The sequence below is a fragment of the Sphaeramia orbicularis genome, chromosome 14 (genome assembly GCF_902148855.1).
Source record: "Sphaeramia orbicularis chromosome 14, fSphaOr1.1, whole genome shotgun sequence".
NCBI lineage: Eukaryota > Metazoa > Chordata > Actinopteri > Kurtiformes > Apogonidae > Sphaeramia > Sphaeramia orbicularis.
In genome coordinates this window covers 50,531,845-50,551,497 of record NC_043970.1, presented here as the reverse complement: position 1 = coordinate 50,551,497, position 19,653 = coordinate 50,531,845, and the positions used below count along the sequence as shown (strand labels likewise).

The following is a 19,653-nucleotide window of genomic DNA, read 5'->3' as shown; positions in this document are numbered from 1 at the left end:
ACCAGCAGAGGGCAGCAGCATGTGGCTGTGTAGCGCCTCCACTGGCCAGGATGAGCAACAGCAGGATGAAAACAGACTGGAGGTGACAACAGCAGGAGATAAGGAATGAAATCTGCTCTGAACCAACTGACTGTTGTGCCAGCCTGAAGTTTAAGATTGTACTTCTGATGAAACCTTGCTCTGTGTGTTCCCACTAAGGCTTAATAGTATTAAATACAAAATGCACTGCAATTATATTGATCACAATGTTTTGTATTCTCTGAGTTTGAGATAGATAATATTTTTTAAGACTGTCAGATTTCTGTTATAATTACTTTGAAAAACTTTGTGTTTATGGTAATAATATTGACTCTAAAGGTCTAGCGTGCAAGACTCAGGAGGATCTAATTACAGAAGTGTATAATCACTGAAGAGGGTTGCTGTTTTCGTTTCCTAAGAATGAGTCTTTTGTTTCTGCAGAGGAATCAACTACAGAGTTGTCTGTTGATAAAGCAGCTCAGAATAAACTTCACCCACTATGTCTGTGTGGACCAGAGTTAATATCTGCTCAATTAGAAAGATTAGAACAGACAAAACAAATACATTCTAACAAAACACTTTTGTGTTTGTGGAGTGAGTAGGGGTGATATGCATATGGTTGAAATTTGCAACTTTGCCATCAGATTTCACTAAATATCACACACTGAACCATTAAAAGTAACATTTTATTTGCTGTTTTGAAGTTGTTTCTTAGCTACATAGAAGATCTGGAAACAAAATGAAAATGATACTGTCACAAAAAAAGTGACGATATGAGCAGAGTGAAACTTCAGATCATGCATTGGTACATTGGTTGTGGACACTGTATATTTTTTCTCTTTGTTTAAAAATCACAACTTACAAAACACCTGTATTATTTATGTTCTCTATGGTCCAATGTCATGTTTTTATTTCCTTTAGATAAATGGCATTAGTGGTGGTGGAGGAAAATAATCTGTTTTTGATAATGGTCGACTGGAAACATTACTAATATTGATTTATTTTAATAGATTAACACAAATTAAAGGGTCATTCTTGGCTTTGTATCTCCAGGTCACAACTGAGTGATCCATTTTTTTTTTTTTTTTTACTTTTTCAGAGCTGACTGTCTCTCCAAGAGAGCTTTACATGAGTATCTGTTAACTGAGTTTAGCTGTTAATTTTGTTACATTCACGGTTATGTTAAGGTCCACTAAACTACCAAAGAGTACACACAGTAGTTGAGCTCAGCCTTAAAAAAATAGAGCAAAATGAATCCATAAACATGATACCAACAGTGACAGAGGGTAATTTATTGCACAGTCTACTTTGGCTGATAATATAATTTTTTCCAAGAAAATATTTAAATGTGTATTTCAGTATCATATTTGTACTTTTAATTAAGGTAATAACCTCTTACACAAGTTGAAGGACCTTCTAAATTCTGTGTTTGGCTGATTTATTACCCATGCGCGTCCCCGGCCGTTTTTGGCCGCAGCTCGACGCGCGCCGCTGAATGCGCGGAACAGGAAGCGCGTTCCCGGACAGACAGACGGACTCTTCTGCAGAGACTGAGGGACGTGGACGGTCCGGGAGCAGAACAGAGCAGAGGTGAGTGCGCTCTCTATGCACTTTATTGGTCATTTTGCGCTTTTATGACCAAGTTTAGTTGAACTATAGGAATGTTCACGGTGTTTACTGCAGGTTTGAACTGCAGCTCATCCTGCAGTCTGGAACCAAACTAGAAGAAAAGCTTCATCATGACACAGCTCATAATAAAGATATTTTATATGCATTTTATTTTTCGGGATGTTTTCAAGTAAAACGTTTTAGTCTGAGCGAACTTGGAGCTTTTCCATCTTGGCCACTCCGGTGCCAGCAGACACAAAGCCAGTTCTTTTTCCACTCAATAGTTTATATAATAGTTCAGATTTCACAGCAGCGGGGTCACTAATCTAATGGATCAGCAAAAACTCGCATATTCAGCACTTTTGGTATTACGTAATTGCACTGCATTTATACTAAGGAAAAAGCAAATGATCAGGGCAGCAGTGGAACATTCTGGGGCCCTAATTGCTTTGGGGTGCCCTCTTTCAAAAAAAAAAAAAAAAAAAAAATGTCTTTAAAAAATGCGTTGCTCAGTTTTGAGAACCAAGCTAGTTTTGGTGCTTAAATTAAAACTGTACAGCTGGATAACTACATGTATTTATTTATTTATTTATTTATTTATTTATTAGGGACAGTGAATATTAACCCTTTCATGCATGAACTATGATAGCCTTAATCAAGACTTTTTTTCTTGAGTGTTTTTATTCCTCTTTAGGCATGAAAAAGGCAATGCGATTGGGATATTTCTTATGAACCAATTTTTCATAGAGTTCCAAAAATGTCCACTCAGCTGGACACCATGTGTTTAATTTTGAAGCAAAGAAACATGTGTTTATTGATATATTGTGTGAAAACTATGACATAAAAACATTTTGAATGCTGCTAATCTGATGTTTTCTCATATTTTAACATATTCTAATACTGGTTACTACTCACTTCATGGAGATAACATGCAAAAAAAAAAACCTTTTTGTTTAAAAAACAAACAAACAAAAAAACAAACAAAAAACCTGTTACTTACAGCACAATAACAATAACAAGCAATTGATTTACACTCAGACATGTAACTGCAGATTAGTTTAATCAAGAACAGCGAAGTTACAGTAATGGTATAAATTACAGTGTATGGGATGATGCTTAATCGTCCACTGTGTTGGCTGATATGGAACTAAAACAACAAAATCTATGAATATACAAGAGAACAGCTGGAGAATAGCTGCCCACTGTAGTGACCAGTATGCATGAAAGGGTTAATGAACATCTACAACAACTGCAGCTGTAAATATGCCAGATTGTAGCAGCAGTGCTAATTTCCATCAGTAGTCCCTAAGATTAGTGCTAGTACTTGTTCCCAGACCCCCCCGATTTTCACAACCATGTGCATGTAAGTATGTAAATATTATTTAAATCTAAATTCACATAATATTTTTTATAAATACCAGATTTCTTTTTTTGTCTTATATTTCATGTTTCACTCTTATGTTGTTTTTCTACCCGTCTTTCTCTGCACTTATTTTGCTGCTGCTAAGTGTGGAATTTCCCCATGGTGGGATAAATAAAGTTTTATCTTATCTTATCTTATCTTATCTTATCTTATCTTATCTTATCTTATCTTATGTGAGACTGAATCCCATTATTCCACAAAATTCCAATGATGTATTTGTTTTCCCATAGCGGTGCAGCAGAGACTCCTGTCATTTATAAAAAAAAAAAAGTCTGACACTATATTAATAGTTTGGAACAGGAAAAGGCTGATAGCAGATCCCTGTCATGATCTGAAAACATGTAGACACTAAAAAAACAACATGCAAGTCTGAAATAACTTCTAAATCAAAATCTTCCCGAGTGTATTTTTCTCATTTCTAGTCAAAATATCTCATCACACTTAAAATAAGACAGAATCACCTAAAGAATAACTTTTTAGTGAGATATAAGAGCTTATTTTTAGACAGTAGATCTTGAAAATCTTATTTTAAGAAATCTTAACAAGATCATTTTCACTTGTTCCATTGGCAGATTTTTTTTTTTTTTTGCTTAATTCAAGATTTTTTAATTTTTTTTGCTTAATTCAAGCAAAAAAAAAAAAAAAAAATCAGCTTGTTTCCATGGTGTATTTTTTCTTCAGTGAATGCAATGAATGTCCATAAGATCTTGTTCAGATGAAAATATTTCTGATATTTGGAAGCTTTTTTTTTTTTTTTTTTTTTCTTCTTTCTTCTCTTCAGTCCAGTTGAATAAATGCAAACGTGTCAAAGTTCATTCAGGGCCGTAAAGGGTTTGGTGCCAAGAACAACTTTTCTGCAGTTCCGTGGAGTAATTTGTGGGTCGTGGCCTCAAAATCTGTTACCATCAAGGAGGAGAATCAGTGGAAACATCAGCTTCAGCAGAGACAGTTGTTCATCTGCAGGTTTTAACAGGACAAACAGTCAAATGAGACACACTTTGCCTTTAATGACCCCTACTTAAGACTGACTCTTATAAAGACAGCAGGATTTTTCCATGTAAATATTTAAGGAGCTGGAGTAAAACGGTAAAACCACTGCATTAAAAAAAAGTCAGATTTTCCACTGCTCATATACAAAGACTTTTGTGTGAAGCAGAAAGTGTTTAGATTCTGTTAGATCATCGGTCTGTCATCTTTAACCACAGTCGTTTCCATGTTGTGTTCATGTTCAGCTGGAAATTTACAAGACTATTCCATTCAGTTGCTGCTTTATAAAAATCTGGTTAAATGAAGAAAAGAAGTGAAGTAAAAAAAAACTCCCTTTGTCTGACAGCTTTACTTCGCAGATTTATACGTATTATTATAATACAAGTGCAATGATGATGTATCATTGTAGATTTAAGGGATTTGATGGATCTGGAGGTCCACATAACAGAATCTGGTAAAAGCAGGAACACAGATTTAACTCCTTTATTACAATAACAGTGAAAAAGTGAAAAAGAAGGAGATTTCTGATAAACAAAAGCAAACTGAACCTCACATTATAATAACAGAATAGGATGTGAAGACTAAAAATGATGTTCAGCCTTTTGTTTCTGATATGGATAAAAACATGTTAACACTTTAATCAATCTATAAAGCTTCTTTTATTGTCAGTTTCATGTGGTTATGACTTTTGGGTTGTTTTTTTGTCTTATTCATCATTTTCATCTTGTTTTGTCTTCTGTATCTTTTATGTTGATTTTGTCTTTTACACAGTTTTTGTCTAGTTTTGTCTTTAACAATGTTTATTTCATCTTGTTATGACTCCTTTTCTCCATAATCCAGTATGTGTTGTCATTTCATCATTTTCATCTTATTGTGTTACCTTTTTTCACAGTCTCTCTGTTCCATGTTGGTTTTGACTGTTATATTGTTTTTGCTTTGTTGCTTCTTTTACCTCATTTTCATGTTGTAAATCAGAATTTTCATCTTTTGTGTCATTTTCATCTTACGTCTTTTACATTGTTTTCATCATTTATGTTATGTTTGTTGTGTGTGATCGTCACTGATGCACCATGACGTGGTATTTTCAGCGTCTAATCAAAGAGGCAGAAAGTGAAGTTGGGCAAACTGGACAAAAATTTTGTCATTATTACTTGATAATTATCACAGTAAATATCATCAGAAATCATCATTTCCTTCCAGTTTTAATACAGATGTTTTGTCCTGAGTGAAAGTTAAAGAAACTAGGCAGTTATTGATAGCTCTTTTGTGACAATAAATGGAATATCTTTGGCTTGTGGGTCAAATGCGATATGTTTGGATATCATCTTGGCTTTGGGGAACACTTTTTTTTTTGGACATTTTCTGACATTTTATAGACAAAACACTTAACTGGCAAAAGAATTAAATAAAATAGTTGCTGAATAATATCACAATATTATTGTAATGTGATGTTTAATCTGTTTTAACATTGAGCCAGAACAAAAAGTGTGTTAAAATGTACTGGATGAGAGGAAAAAGTACAAATAAAGAGCAGTTGAACTGAAGTTGGCAAACATTAATCCATCAATAATTATATAATCCAGCAATTGCCCAATTCAGGGCAATTACTTGAACTTTTGGACTTTTAATTCCCATAAAGTTGGAATAATTGTGTTTTCAGATACATCAGTATCACCTTTGACCTCTGTATTTTTTATCTAATCTTTTGCATGAGAAGAGATAAACATGATTTATTCCATCTTTATGGGCAACAGTGTGTATTTTAATGCCGTCTTTAAATCTTGCAGTGTTTTTAGAATGAGTAGTGTAGTTTTAGTATTATAATATAAGTATTTTTACACTGTGGCATTTAAATCTCTTAGTTAAATCATATTTTATTTGTCCAGTTTTAATCAGTTTAGCTCAAGTTTTCAGTGTGGAAAAGCTCATAATATTATCGACTCGTAGCAGCTTCACTGTTCTGTTCAGGTCTAATGGTGAGAACGTTAGAACCTGAGGTTTTGGACACCGTCTGCTGGAATGAGAGGCTGGATTTCCCATCAGGCATCTGGTGTATGCGTGTGTGGTCTGAGGTTCAAATGACAGAGTTTTGTTTTTGTGAATCCAGGAGAAGCAGGTCCAGATGTGTGAAGGAACAAAAGAAACGTTGTCTGTTTGATTTTCCTATCAAGTGTGTGTTCAATTTCATATCAGAAATCACATCAAATAAGAAGCTCTCAGTTGATAATATGTTTTCATGAAACATTGCACCTACTATTGTTTTTCTGATTAACTTTGACATTATTATTCCTAATTTCATTACACACACAATGACAATAAAGGCTATTCTATTCTATTCTATTCTATTCTATTCTATTCTATTCTATTCTATTCTATTCTATTCTATTCTATTCTTCGTGGCGTTTACAGCATCATCACTTTGTTTTTTGAGGTGAAATTGGAGCCAGTTGTATAACTTCGTGGTATTTCTCTGTAACTGTGAGACCCTGTGGTCCTACACGATAAATCCACTAAAAAACAAGGCTTTAAACAGGACAGTTTATCATTCCGTGCAGAAATCAGCAGTTGCACAAATGGGACATTCATGTACAGTATTGGATTTGCTGACGTTGGGGCTTGTTGGATGATTTTAAAGGTTGTCATGTTTTTTTGCTGGAGCCCACAGCACCAGCCAAACATAGTCCTGAAGAAAAATAGTGTTTCAGTGACATCTAAAATGCAATGTAGACATGAAGAACTGAAAATCTACTAGCAAAGCTCCAGTTTGCAACATTCTGAAAACAGTTAAGATGGTGTATCAGTTCCATGGCTACAACTCTGAGTGATGTAAATATATGTAACCGGTGGCGTCGGACTCTGCATTGTGTTTTTTAAGGACGAGACCCGCACGTATGACTTTGGAGGCAGTCTCCGTTTATTGTTTCTCGGCTCCTGTCAAAAGTGACAAAGATACAAAAACCTCCGGTCAGCGACCCCCTTAAAACATGCCCCTCTCCCATAGAGATCCACAACAAAAGGGAAGAGGTAAAGGCACGAAAACTCTAGTTATAGCGGGCAGTGTCACACTGTAAATGACTCATTGGGGAACAGACTCAAATTAAAAGTTCCACATACTGACTCGGAGGCCCATAATGTCAGGTATTAAGCAAAAGAAATGAAAATAAAATGAACAGATTTTGTGTAATTATAACAAACAATACACAATATCATCTACGCACCCACATTGCTGCAAAATAATTGACCCTGTTACATATACGGGAGTAAGAATTAACTGACAAAATCAACAATTACAGGTGTGTTTCCATATTCTGTGTAAGTTCATTTAGTGAAAACCAGCCTCTAAAGTTCAAATAAAATAGTGATATTTATCACAATAAATGTTAATTTATTACACCGGTCTACAATCTTTTTTTTTTTTTTTTTTTTTTTTTAGAAATTATCAGCTTCAGAGATTAAATATACTAATTGTTACGCATTTTAATAAGATTAATCAGAAAACAAATAACAAAAGTGCTGGTTTGCTGATGTTTTCAAGGTATATGATAAAGTGTTATTCCACATATATATTGGTTTATGTACATTTATACAATAGATTTATAAATCTTACACTAGATAGAACCTGTACAGTGAATGCATTGTCATGTGCAGACAGTGTTTTGAAGTAGATCTGGTAGCTCTGACACTAATATTCCTTTGGAGTCAAACCCATTCTCTGGTTAATTCTTGAATTTCACATTTTGACCCAAGACTGTATCTTGGAAACTTCAGCCAATCAGCATTTGATTTTTCTTTATCAGTGACTCACACATGGTAAAATTTCACTACTTTTATTCTGGAAGTTATTGACCAATATGAAAAGGTTTATTGTGAAAACGTTTCTGGCTGTATCGCACAGTTCTACCACAGATATTGCTTAGCTTTGACAAAATTATAGGTTTCTGTAGACATGGTGTCTGTGTGTCTGACAGGCGTTTATTCAAGTCATCTTTGTGGGAAAATGAAACATTGTTGTGAACAATGTGCTAACATCCACTCGTCACCGCTATGTCCTCCAATAAAACACCCGAATCTCTAAACCTAACCTACCCGTACCACAGCTGCCATAACATAAACAGGTGAAGTTATCTGTGTCATTTCTTCTGCCATCGTCCAAACACTAACATGAGTTCAATCTGACAGTTTCAGTGTTTAACTTCACGACTGGATTTGATTTTTTTCCTCCAGGATGAAGCGAACAACTTTCCTGCTGGTGTTTGGAGTAGTCCTGGGTTTGACTCAGGCTCAGGTATTCAGATCTATGTATTTACATCAACTTATTTTAATCGTACTTTTTGCAAAAAGTATAAAGAACAGACTTTGTGGAGGGTTTTTTTTTTTCAGAAGTGTTTATTGTTACAGAAGGCAGTGTGTGCATGTTTAGTTTTGTTCTGAGCTGCAAAATTTATTAAATTAATTTAATTACTGTAATAACCTAACCCTTTTATGTGTGGTGTAGACATTGGACAGTTAAACTCCTTTTTGGGGTTAGTTTATAATGATGATTGTGAGTTCTCAGTGTCAGTCCATCTAATTTGATATTTTAACAGTAACTTATGTCTTACATTCCAAAAATTCCTTGATTGATATTTAGGTACTTGTGATTTAATTTCTCACTATTTATTTATTTTTTAAATTTTACAAGCCAAATAGTCAGTTGAATAATGGAGAAAATAATCAATAGATTACTCCATGATAAAAAAAAAAACTATCCAATCTTTGTGGAATAAAAATGATGCCACCTCAGCTACAACAATAATAACAAGTGTTCAGAGAACGCAAACCTCCGCCAAGAACCCTGAACGGTGTGCATGTGTGGATTGACTATTTCTTTTTAAATTAAATAGTTTCAAGGTTGTTCCATACAACAGAAAAAGTTGAAGCTTGGTACCAGTTGTGTTTGTCAAATTATATTAAATTCCATTCAATATTTGTTGAGTTCTAATGAAAAATGTGTGGTAAATGGGATTGACAATGTTAAATGTAAATGTCCACAGAGTCCACATTCCACAGTGGATGTGGACAATTTTGTGCCAGATACAAGATATTGTTCTAAGATACAGGTGTATGAAATTGGACGCTAATCGGAGTCATTTTGAATTTTTATGAATTTTCAAAAATTGCTCAATGATGACAGATAGGAAAATTGGAGATTTTGCGACCTTGCTGTGACCTTGAACTTTGGCCTACTTGGGCCAAAATTTAATGGGTTCATCCCAGGGCCTAGGCCTATCTGTGGGTAAAATTTGGTAAAAATGGTTGGAATAGTTTCCTGTAAAATTGCTAACAAATAAACAAACAAACAAACAAACAAACAAACAAACACACAAACAAACACACAAAGCAAAGTGATCACAGTACCTCCTGGAGGTAAAAAAATCCTGCTCTTCAGCCGGTGCGTAACTAACAATTGTAATAATGTATTTTGGTCAAACGCTACAAGGACCATTTCACAGTGATTAATATCGATTAATGTCAGAAAGCAGGATTTTCCGTTGCCATGGTAACACATGTCTTATCTCTTCCAGTTGGAGACGGGCGCTGAGGAGACAGGGGGAGAGGAGGAACATGTGGAACTCTTCACCACCCCAACGACAAAGATGGGCGCCGCCACTTCTGACTTCGGCTATAACCTGTTTCGTGCTTTGGCGAGTCGCGACAGCACGGCAAACATCTTCCTGTCGCCCATCAGCGTCTCTGCGGTGCTGACTCAGCTCTCTATGGGTGAAGGCACACACTGTCCACACTGTTTTAAGTACGCACAATGCTCTCCTAACCCCCTCCCATCTGCCCACAGGAGGGTCTGAGCGCGCTCAGAGGCAGCTGTTCAGAGCCCTGAGGTACCACACCCTGCAGGACCCTCAGCTCCACAACACCCTGAGGGACCTGCTGGCCTCGGTCCGGACGGCCGGAAAAGGCCTGAGCACCGCCGCTCGCATCTACCTGTCCAGACGTGAGTTACCTGAGAACCAACAGGCCCGGTCCTGGGACGGTTTATTTCAGGCTTTTCTTTTATTCTGTCAAAACACTTGATGCCCCCATTTTTTAAACGAATCAGCATAATTCATCTTTAAAGAATCTGGTCCTTCCTGTCTTTCTTTCTCTCAGTTATGTTGTTCATTTTATTTTTCACTTATTTGAGGTGTTTTTGTCTTTTTCCAGAAAGAGTAAATGCTCATATGCTGAATTAACTCCAATATAGTGAAGACTGAGCTATCTACTACAGTGGTTTTCAACCCCTCTGAGGGGTGTGGACACTTTCCCATGGGGGGCTAGCACATGGGGCGGGGGGGGGGGGTCGCGAGTGACATTGTCGTGAGTGTGTGTTAGTGACTACTGTTGTACCTCACATTATAAATCACTTGGCACATACTCTAACCCCACTCATGGATTGAGGTCTGTGAGTGGGGGGGGTTGCATATAGTCCGGCCCATCGTCCCCACTCCACCCACCCCCGTGGTCACAAATTCGTTTTTGGGGGGCGGTAGGTAGTCAATGATAATGTGAGTGGAGCTCACTTTCACTTTCTCACAGCTTTATCTACAGATCATTATAACCCACCACGTCCTCATATAGGTCTGTCATTTTACTTTTAGAATTATGTACCCCCTGGTCCCATAATTTTTTTCAGGCATGGGGGGGCATCAGTAGGCTTATGATGCTGTTAGTGGGGCGTGGTTCAAAAAAGGTTGAGAAACCCTGATCTACTAGAACACCAGGTTTCATGGAATGATGAGGAGACAAAATTCTTCCTCTGCCTCATCCATGACAGAAAAGGAAAAAAGTCATTTTAAATGGAAAACAGCCCATGTATTCTACACTTCTTCCACTCTATTTATGAGCCATGTGTAACGTGGCCCATAGCGCCACCTTCTGACTAATAAGATGTTGAGGAGGAGGTGACCATATTGCAGCCTCAAAGTTTTGTATTTTGTAATTTTTTTTTCCAAGCTTTTTGCAATTTGGGGTCTTTGTTAGGTTATGTTTAGGATTTTTTTTTTTTCATTTTTTTGCACATTAATATCTTGTATCTCAGTTAAATAAGAGATACGCCTGCACAGAAGTGGGTCACAGGGCTTTTGTTTACCGTATGCATTGAATCAGCTGCAAAAAGACTGGAAAGTAACTGAGTTAATTTCTTCGATTTTTCTTTTAAGTCAAAACAGAGTTTTTGAGGCCGACTCCATAACCTGCACTTGTTTTCCTTAATCTGCTCATAAATGTTATTATTATTATCTTTTATTTTTTATTTTTTTTACCAATTATTTATCGTGACATGTGTCAGTAATTTGTGTTTTACAGTTTAATCTTGTAACTGTTTGTTGTATTTGCTGCTGCCTATCTTGGCCAGCACTCCCTTGTAAAAGAGGTTCTTAATCTCAATAGGATTTTTTTCCTGGTTAAACAGAGGTTAATAAATCAATCAGTTTAGCAGATATATCATTGTCTGTGCTGAACTCGTTCCTAGGTCTTCGTCTGAAGCAGGACTTCTTCACGCTCGTGGAGCAGCAGTACGGTGTTCGTCCTAAACCACTGCAGGGCGGCACCAAAGACCTGAAAGAAATCAACGATTGGGTTTCTCAGGAGACGGGGGGGAAGGTGCTGCGTCTCCTGACCAAAGCCCTCCCCCGCAGCCCCGGCGTGAACACAGTGAGCGCCACCTACTTTAAAGGTGAGTACGGTTGGGGGGGGGCGCGGCAGCTACATGGACATCTATACTGAAAACTGTGTTTGTGAACAGGGAAGTGGGCGACTCGATTTGGTCAGAGTGGAATGACAGAGAACTTCCAGATAGATGGAGGAGCCCCTGTTCGTGTTCCCATGATGCAACAGGATAACTACCCTGTGAAGATGGGGATCGACTCAGATTTGAGCTGCACAGTGAGTGTTTCTAACCCACCGGCTGATAGGTCATGAGGTATTATGAAGGTGCTGTGTCTGTTGTTGTCGTCTTTGTGGTCGTCTTCTCTGATAAACCTACTGGTCGGATTGATTTCAAATTTTATATGTAGCTTCCTCCGGACAATGTCCACGAAGTTGGTTTACAGTTTTGAGAAATTTAGATTTTTGCATTTTTTAAAATTTATTTATTTATTTTTACAGCGTTTAATATATTAAAAATTTGCCTTTACTTGTAATGGTCCATATTTTGACGGCTTATAACATGGAAATGGTCACAGATATTTACTATTGATTACTGATAGGAAGTCATATATGGACTTTCATTTAATTAGTTGAGTTCTCCTCCAGTGAAAGTACCACCCACTTCTATTGGAGACTGATCTGCATCAAGACCACATGGCTCTAATATAGCGGCAGAACCTGACATCCTCACAAATTCAACTTATTGATTCTTGATAGGACCAGTGTCCCTGTATCTCACTGGCATGTTCTATTTTTTTTTATTTATTTGTTGAAATTTCTGACAAGTAAACTACAGTGATATCGCTAACACATGCTTTTCTGATTGGGTCCAATCAGATCGCCCAGATCCAGATGCAGGATGATGTCAGCATGTTTGTCTTCCTGCCTGATGATGTGACGTCCAACATGACGCTGCTGGAGGAGACTCTGACGGCCGAGTTTGTTCAGGACCTGTCCATGACACTCCTACCTGCTCAGGTGTCCCTCACTCTGCCTGTTCTGAGGCTCAGCTACAGCACTGACCTTCTGCCTCTGCTCAGCGACATCGGTGAGTCCTTTGATAACATAGATGCATTGAGGCACTATATTGTTAAAATTGCACTTTTTTCTTGAGAAATCTCAGGTTGTTCAGGTTATTCATGTTTTATTGAAAGGATAGTTTGTAAATGTAAACATTTTATAAGTGAATTTTCCTTTTTTGCACTAAAACAAAGAGAAAAATTTCTCATTATTTAAAGGTGCCGTATGTAGGATTGTGGCTAAAACTGGTACTGCAGTCACATTCAAAATACTGTAGAGCGTGGTATCCTCTCTGCCTCCCCCCAGACTAGGGGTTGCCAGATCCAACATGAGCATCTACTACTAGCGTTTCCACTAATCCTTGCCACCACACCATAAATTTCATACAAAAAATCATCACCAGACTTATTCTACATAAGTCTAATATATAATAGACCAGGACAAACGTCCTGCGCACTCGAATGAAAGTTTGCACAGATTCAGGAGGTACTTCTTTTTCTTGTACTTCCGCCAAGTACAAGCGACATGGATCACTACCGTAACCCCCCCTCTGACCAAACCACAGATGCCAGACTACTGAACCCCTCCGCCCCCCCCCCTTTCGGCTCATGGATTGTTACCGTACTCCACCCGCCAACTGAACTATGGACGTCTGACTACCCCCCCCCCCCTTTGGATAATGGATTGCTACTGTACCCCCCCACCCCCACCCCCTCGGATTACACACTGCTACATGCAGAGGTCACTTCCACAGAAAACACTGAACTACAAGGAGCTACCATGGCAAGAGACAAGTCCTACACCGGTACCCGGTCTCTTCACCAGTCCTGGACCAGCAGTCTCTTCACCAGGGCCAGGTGAAGAGACTGCAGCCCGGCCCTGGGAGAAGGGACCAGGTGAAGAGACTGCAGCCCGGCCCTGGGAGAAGGGACCAGGTGAAGAGACTGCAGCCTGGCCCTGGGAGAAGGGACCAGGTGAAGAGACTGCAGCCTGGCCCCGGCTCTCAGTGGTTCTTACCGGGGTTCAGACTAAGAGAGAGCCGGCGTCAGTCTTCAAATTCTTCTCCACTTTCATCCGTCTCCATGTTTCTAAATTATCTCCTGTACATCTCCTTGTTTTGTCTCTCACTTTGATGTGATGTATTTGGAAATAATAAGAGGCCTTTTAGGTTTATTAATGTCAGACATTTATGATCAGAAATGTTCCAGCTGCAGCTCAGTGGGAACTGGCATCCTGGATGCTGAAAGGCTACTGACTCTGTGATTGGCAGACAGGTGATGGGTGGAGCCTCAGACCAAAACACACAACGTCAACATAAACATAATTTCGGGGCTGACACTGAGCTTTTCAACTGCAAATATTCTGGCTGGACTACTACGGTCAGTGATATCAGTATTTGAAATGAACATGATTCCTTAATGTCTGGTGACAGTCAAGGCCATTTTATAATTACTTAGAACAGAATTCCTACATATTGCACCTTTAAAGGCTATTATGCTATTATTTTACTGTTTTTGGCCCATTTGAGATCAAACTGGGCTGTTTGTGGCCCCTGAACTAAATTGAGTTTGACACCCCTGGTCTACTTTATCCCAAACAAAGGTGAACATTCAAATAAAGGATGATATCATCTGCAAACCAGTTTACAAATAATGACTTACATAGTCAGTGCAAGTGATGTTTATGGGATGTTTCTATGTCCTATCCCACTATTCGCTTCACTCTCTTCATCCCTCTTATTTTTTTATCTATCCTTTCTTATCTTTTTTCATCCTCTCCTCTCCCCTCTTGCCACTTTATTTTTCATCCCCTTTCCTTTTTGTTTCTCTTTCCTTTCTGCAGGTCTCTCAGAATGGCTGTCAGATACTGACCTGGAGAAGATCTCAGCTCAGCCCGCCAAGCTCACCAGTGTCCATCACAAAGTTGTCATGGAGACGGCGCCTGAGGGGAACCAGTATCCAGGCGTCACCACGTCACCTAGCAACCTGTCGTACCGTGTGGACCGGCCCTTCCTGTACCTGATCCGAGATGAAGCGTCGGGGGCGCTGCTGTTCATCGGCCGTGTGTTGAACCCTAAAGCCCTGACAATGTAACGCACTAACAGGGGTCTTCCTGACGATCTTTAACTGAAGTTCTCACTATGGTGGCTTTAACCTGAACATGGTCCTCGCAAGAATAGACACACATGTACACACTCTTAGCAGGTCCTAGGAGGGAATTCAGCTGTTTGCCGAATATAAACAAGAATATTTGATGATGATTTGACACAATTTCTACTTTTAATGTCCATTAAAACACTCTGAGCTCAGCAAAGTATTTTTTTTCAAATATTGTCCTAAGTGTTAAAATGAAATAAACACGACAATGAAACAAAACCTGACTTTGATGTAGGTTTTACTTTGTCAAACTTTAACCTATGAAGACCCAAACACCCACCAGTGACCAAAACCATCTACTCAACATTCAGTGCATGTTGTAAACCAGTGTTTTTCAACCTTGGGGTCCGGACCCCATGTGGGGTCGCCTGGAATTCAAATGGGGTCGCCTGAAATTTCTAGTAATTGATAAAAATAAAAAAAACTTATTAATAAAAAATATATGGTGAGTTGAGAGAGACAATCACAACACATAAAAGACATGAAAAGCTGAAACTGAAACACTGTTTCTGTTTATCTGTCAAATGTTCATTGTGGTCAGTTTAAAGATGCTGCAGCTCTTTCATAAATAAATTTGACCCTGTCATTCAGGGGGCAGTGTCATACATTCATAAGATCTTGTATGATGGGACTGTATTAGACATGACTAAAATTAAGAAGGCATGGCAGGATGAGCTGGGGGTAAAACTAACTGATGAGGTCGGGGGTGAATGTTTAGAGAGTATACGCCAGTGTTTTTCAACCTTGGGGTCGTGACTCCACATGGGGTCGCCTGAAATTTCTTGTAATTGATAAAAATAAAAATAAAAAAACTTATTAATAAAAAAATATATGGTGAGTTGAGAGAGACAATCACAACACATATAAGACATGACAAACTGAAGCTGAAACTGCAGCACTGTGGTTCTGTTTATCTGTCAAATGTTCATTGTGGTCAGTTTCAGATGCTGCAGCTCTTTCATAATTCATAGTTGGAGTTATTTTTTTGGTTTGTTCAATATTAATTGTCCTCCTTGTAAATCCAAGCTGGACTGACTGCACATATTTTGACCAAGAAAATAAAATTCTCACTTTGTGCAGTAATCTACATCTGGCTTTTCTGCCTCTGTCCATAATAATATATACTATATAAACTAAATATTGTCTAAAATTAACGTTTATTTGCAACATAGTATAGCAAACTATTACATGATCTGAAACAAATTAATTTTTAGAAAAAAAGTCTCTGTTTTGAATGTCTGGGATCGCCAGAAATTTGTGATGTTAAAATGGAGTCATGAGCCAAAAAAGGTTGGGAACCACTGATACATACACTTTGCTTTCCAAATTTAAAAAAAAATATGAAAATGCTAAAAAATGAACAAAAAAATTATTTCAAACATAAAATTATTCTTTTATGACCAAAATGTAAAAGAAATTATTAATTTAAAGTTGCATAAAAACACATCGACTTTCACATGGGTAATTTTTGACCCATTTATGGAGGAGTGTGGGGTCCAGACACTCGTGCATTTAAGGTTTATTGTTCAACCAGCAGAGAGTACAACATATGTTTCTCTTTGTTTTATCATGTATCTAGGTTAGGTTGTAAATATGTGCTGTTATTTTTATGTAGGTATTTTAAAGTTTAATTTTAGATGTGTATTTTACTTATTTTAAATTAGCCTTAGTTTTAGTCTATTTTAATGTATTAATTTATTTATTAGTTATTTATTTTATTGATATGGCAAATACGGGTCCTCAGAAACCAGTTTCGTTCTCTTAGTTGTGATGGAATGACAAAACTCCTTTGAATTCTTTAAATCCTTTGAATCTTTTAAACTGTGGACTGTCTGCTGTACTTTGGGCTCCACTAAAGTACAGTTGTGGAAAAAATTATTAGACCACCTTTGTTTTCTTCAGTTTCTTGTTCATTTTAATGCCTGGTACAATTAAAGGTACATTTGTTTGGACAAATATAATGATAACAACAAAAATAGCTCATAGTAGTTTAATTTCAGAGCTGATATCCATCCATTTTCCATGTTTTTTTGATAAAAGCCAAAATCACTTCAGTTCTTACATCAGTATCTATGGCATTGTACTGACAAAAACAGCGCTTGTAGACATTCCATGTTTTCTTTTCTGTCTTTTTTAGTCATATGATACACACAGGAGTTAGTACTTGATTGCATAACCATTGTTTTTGATGACTTTTGATGGTCTAATAATTTTTTCCGCGACTTTATGTTCAGACTGTAGATCCACAGTAATGAAAAAGTTCCTGGATTATGTTTGTTTCAGCATCAGAGCAGTTCCATCTAAATCAGTGCTGGAATAGATAGAAAAAGAGTTTCGAAATGAAAAAAAATTAAGAACAAACCTCAAACATCTAAATGGTTTGTTGTCCTTTGTGTTTTTCTGTGCAACTTTGTGATTTTAATTCATTGTAGCAACACTGGGGTTTTTCTACAGACACAGAAACAGCAGCTCCTTTTACTTTCTGATTATTTCCCCATATGTGAAAGTCTGTCCAGGAGAAAATGCCAAAAAGACATCATATTACGTGACACCAAAGTGAGGTTACTTGTCATGTGTCTCCAAGAAAAGGGTCAAAAGCATCAATGTTTCAAGTCATTGGAATAGAATAAGGCCAAAGATAATGAATTTGGAATTAAAAAAAAAAATAATAATAAAACCATACAGGAAATGTGTGCTCAGCTCAGTCAGAGGAGCTGGTTCTGATGATCTGTGTTTGGTGGTTTTAAAGCTTCAAATGTGGTTTCATTGTGAACGTTATGTGTCCTCACATGTGTAGAGGAACAGATGTGTGTGTTTCACATGTGGTCTTGATTTTCCACAGTCACAGATTCCAGACCTTGAAGCGTTTCCCAGAAGAGAAGAAGAATCTACAAGAAAACAGACTCAATAAACCCTCAGACTCACAGATTTAACTGAAAGTAAAATAATACATCTTATAGTTTTAAAACTTCCATTAGCCTTTTTTTATGATTGATCTGTTAGTTTGGTTTAAGTTAATTGGTGCATGAGTCGTTTTTTTTTTTTACTTAGACTTTTCATTTTTCAGGTACGAGCAAAGTTTTGATTGATAGAAACGAAAAGAGGTCAGAAGTACGGGAGGTTCTGGAGAATTTTACATGAAGTGGAAAAAAAAGGGGGTGGGGGGGCATCTTCACATGGTGGTATGGAGAACAATATGTGGGAATCCCCAAATAGATTCCACAGAAATACTTTCAAAACCATTTACTGTCATATATTGGCCTGTATCAACACACTAACCAACAGGAACAAAAAAAATAAAATAAAATGGCAAAACTCTTAAAAAGTAAATGTATTCACATCAAAATGAAACTGTTACACTATAGGTTAAAGTTATAGGTAAATGTAAAAGGTTTCATATTGAGCTGTAATCCTGTTTATTAAGAAACTCTAACACCGGGGAAAACAAAAACGACTTTACCGGCTGATTTTGTTCATGTCAGAGGTTGACAGTAATACATGCATTTGGTTGTTAATAATATATAGTTTGAGCAGGTAAAAGTAGATTAATGATGAATCAGCTGATATAAAAGAAAACTTCATTGCATATTTAGACTTTTCTTTCTTATTCTACATACTTAACTCAACTATTTACAAGCCTTTTCATACAGACATGGAGCGGTAAGCGCCTCACAAAACAAAGCACATAAAATTAAAAGGAAAAAAAAGAGAAATTATGAAAACTCTGCAACACAAAAAACTAGAAAACAATACTTAAGCACATAAATTAAAAGAAAAAGAAGAGAAATTATGAAAATTCTGCAACACAAAAAACTAGGAAACAATACTAGCAGGATTAAAATTCAATTGAATAAACAAAAAACAGAGATTAAACCATATAAGAAACAGTGATTTAGTTTGAAAATTAGGATAATTTACAATATTTATAATATTTATAATACTCTTTAGTTCTGCAGAAAAATGTTGCAAATGAGCTGTTTGGACACTTTAAGATGTAAAATGTGTTTGGATCTAATTTCACTTTGTTGTAGTTCAGCAGAATTTCCAGCAGGAGGAGACAAACACTGATAAAGGGATGAAGTGGACTTTATTTTATCACTTGATGCGCATATTTGCCTCATATATGCACACAGAATTCGGTAATTCTTTTAACTTTTTTAATTTTTCTTTGTCTATTTTGTTTGTAAACAGAAAATACATGTATATTGGACCTTATTACATATTAAAATCAAATGAAATGTTTAAAATTTGAGCAAAAACTGTGTGTTTCTGATAAAAGAATAATTTATTGTAAAAATAAATTTACTTTAATAGTTTTCAAATCAGCTACAATGAGTTCACATTGGCATTAAATACTATAGTAAATACCATAACTGTGTAATGGAACCCTGATGTAGACAGGACTGTTTTATTTTGGTCACTTTCCACATCTCTGAGTTACACAAGAGGAAACAGTCTGACATTATTTTAACCCTGGAAAACAGCTGAGACACAAACCAGCTGCCGGGAAACCTGCAGACATCTGAGGGTTGAAGGTCAACGTATTTACTTCTCCTTTCATTAATGAGTCTGAACCCTCAAACAGACGTTCAAAAAAAAATAAAAAATAAAAAATAAAAAATAACTGACAAACTGAATTTCTCAGTTTGGAGAAAACCAGGCCACTTTCCAAAACAACATCCCACATCACCACATTCTTTTACTCATTTAGAAATCTTTCACTTTTCACTTTTCTTTTTTTGGTTTGTTTTAGGGTTTTTT

At 36.9% G+C, this 19,653-nt stretch overlaps 1 protein-coding gene across 1 annotated transcript; it reads left to right on the top strand.

Annotated features, from left to right (window-relative positions):
- The first annotated feature begins 1,514 nt into the window (after nucleotides 1-1,514).
- On the top strand, nucleotides 1,515-15,116 carry serpinf1 (serpin peptidase inhibitor, clade F (alpha-2 antiplasmin, pigment epithelium derived factor), member 1). Its single transcript, XM_030155134.1, has 8 exons — nucleotides 1,515-1,608; nucleotides 8,261-8,321; nucleotides 9,601-9,796; nucleotides 9,870-10,025; nucleotides 11,541-11,744; nucleotides 11,814-11,953; nucleotides 12,554-12,764; nucleotides 14,579-15,116. The coding sequence occupies exons 2-8, from the start codon at nucleotides 8,262-8,264 to the stop codon at nucleotides 14,827-14,829; spliced, it is 1,218 nt and encodes a 405-aa protein (XP_030010994.1). The 5' UTR covers nucleotides 1,515-1,608; nucleotide 8,261; the 3' UTR covers nucleotides 14,830-15,116.
- The last annotated feature ends 4,537 nt before the right edge of the window (nucleotides 15,117-19,653 follow it).

Excerpts from the sequence above, each read along its gene's own strand:
- serpinf1 (XM_030155134.1), top strand. The coding sequence starts at position 8,262 with ATGAAGCGAACAACTTTCCTGCTGGTGTTTGGAGTAGTCCTGGGTTTG. Across the intron at positions 10,026-11,540 it reads TCGCATCTACCTGTCCAGAC|GTCTTCGTCTGAAGCAGGAC; the intron begins GTGAGTTACCTG and ends ACTCGTTCCTAG. Across the intron at positions 11,745-11,813 it reads GAGCGCCACCTACTTTAAAG|GGAAGTGGGCGACTCGATTT; the intron begins GTGAGTACGGTT and ends GTTTGTGAACAG.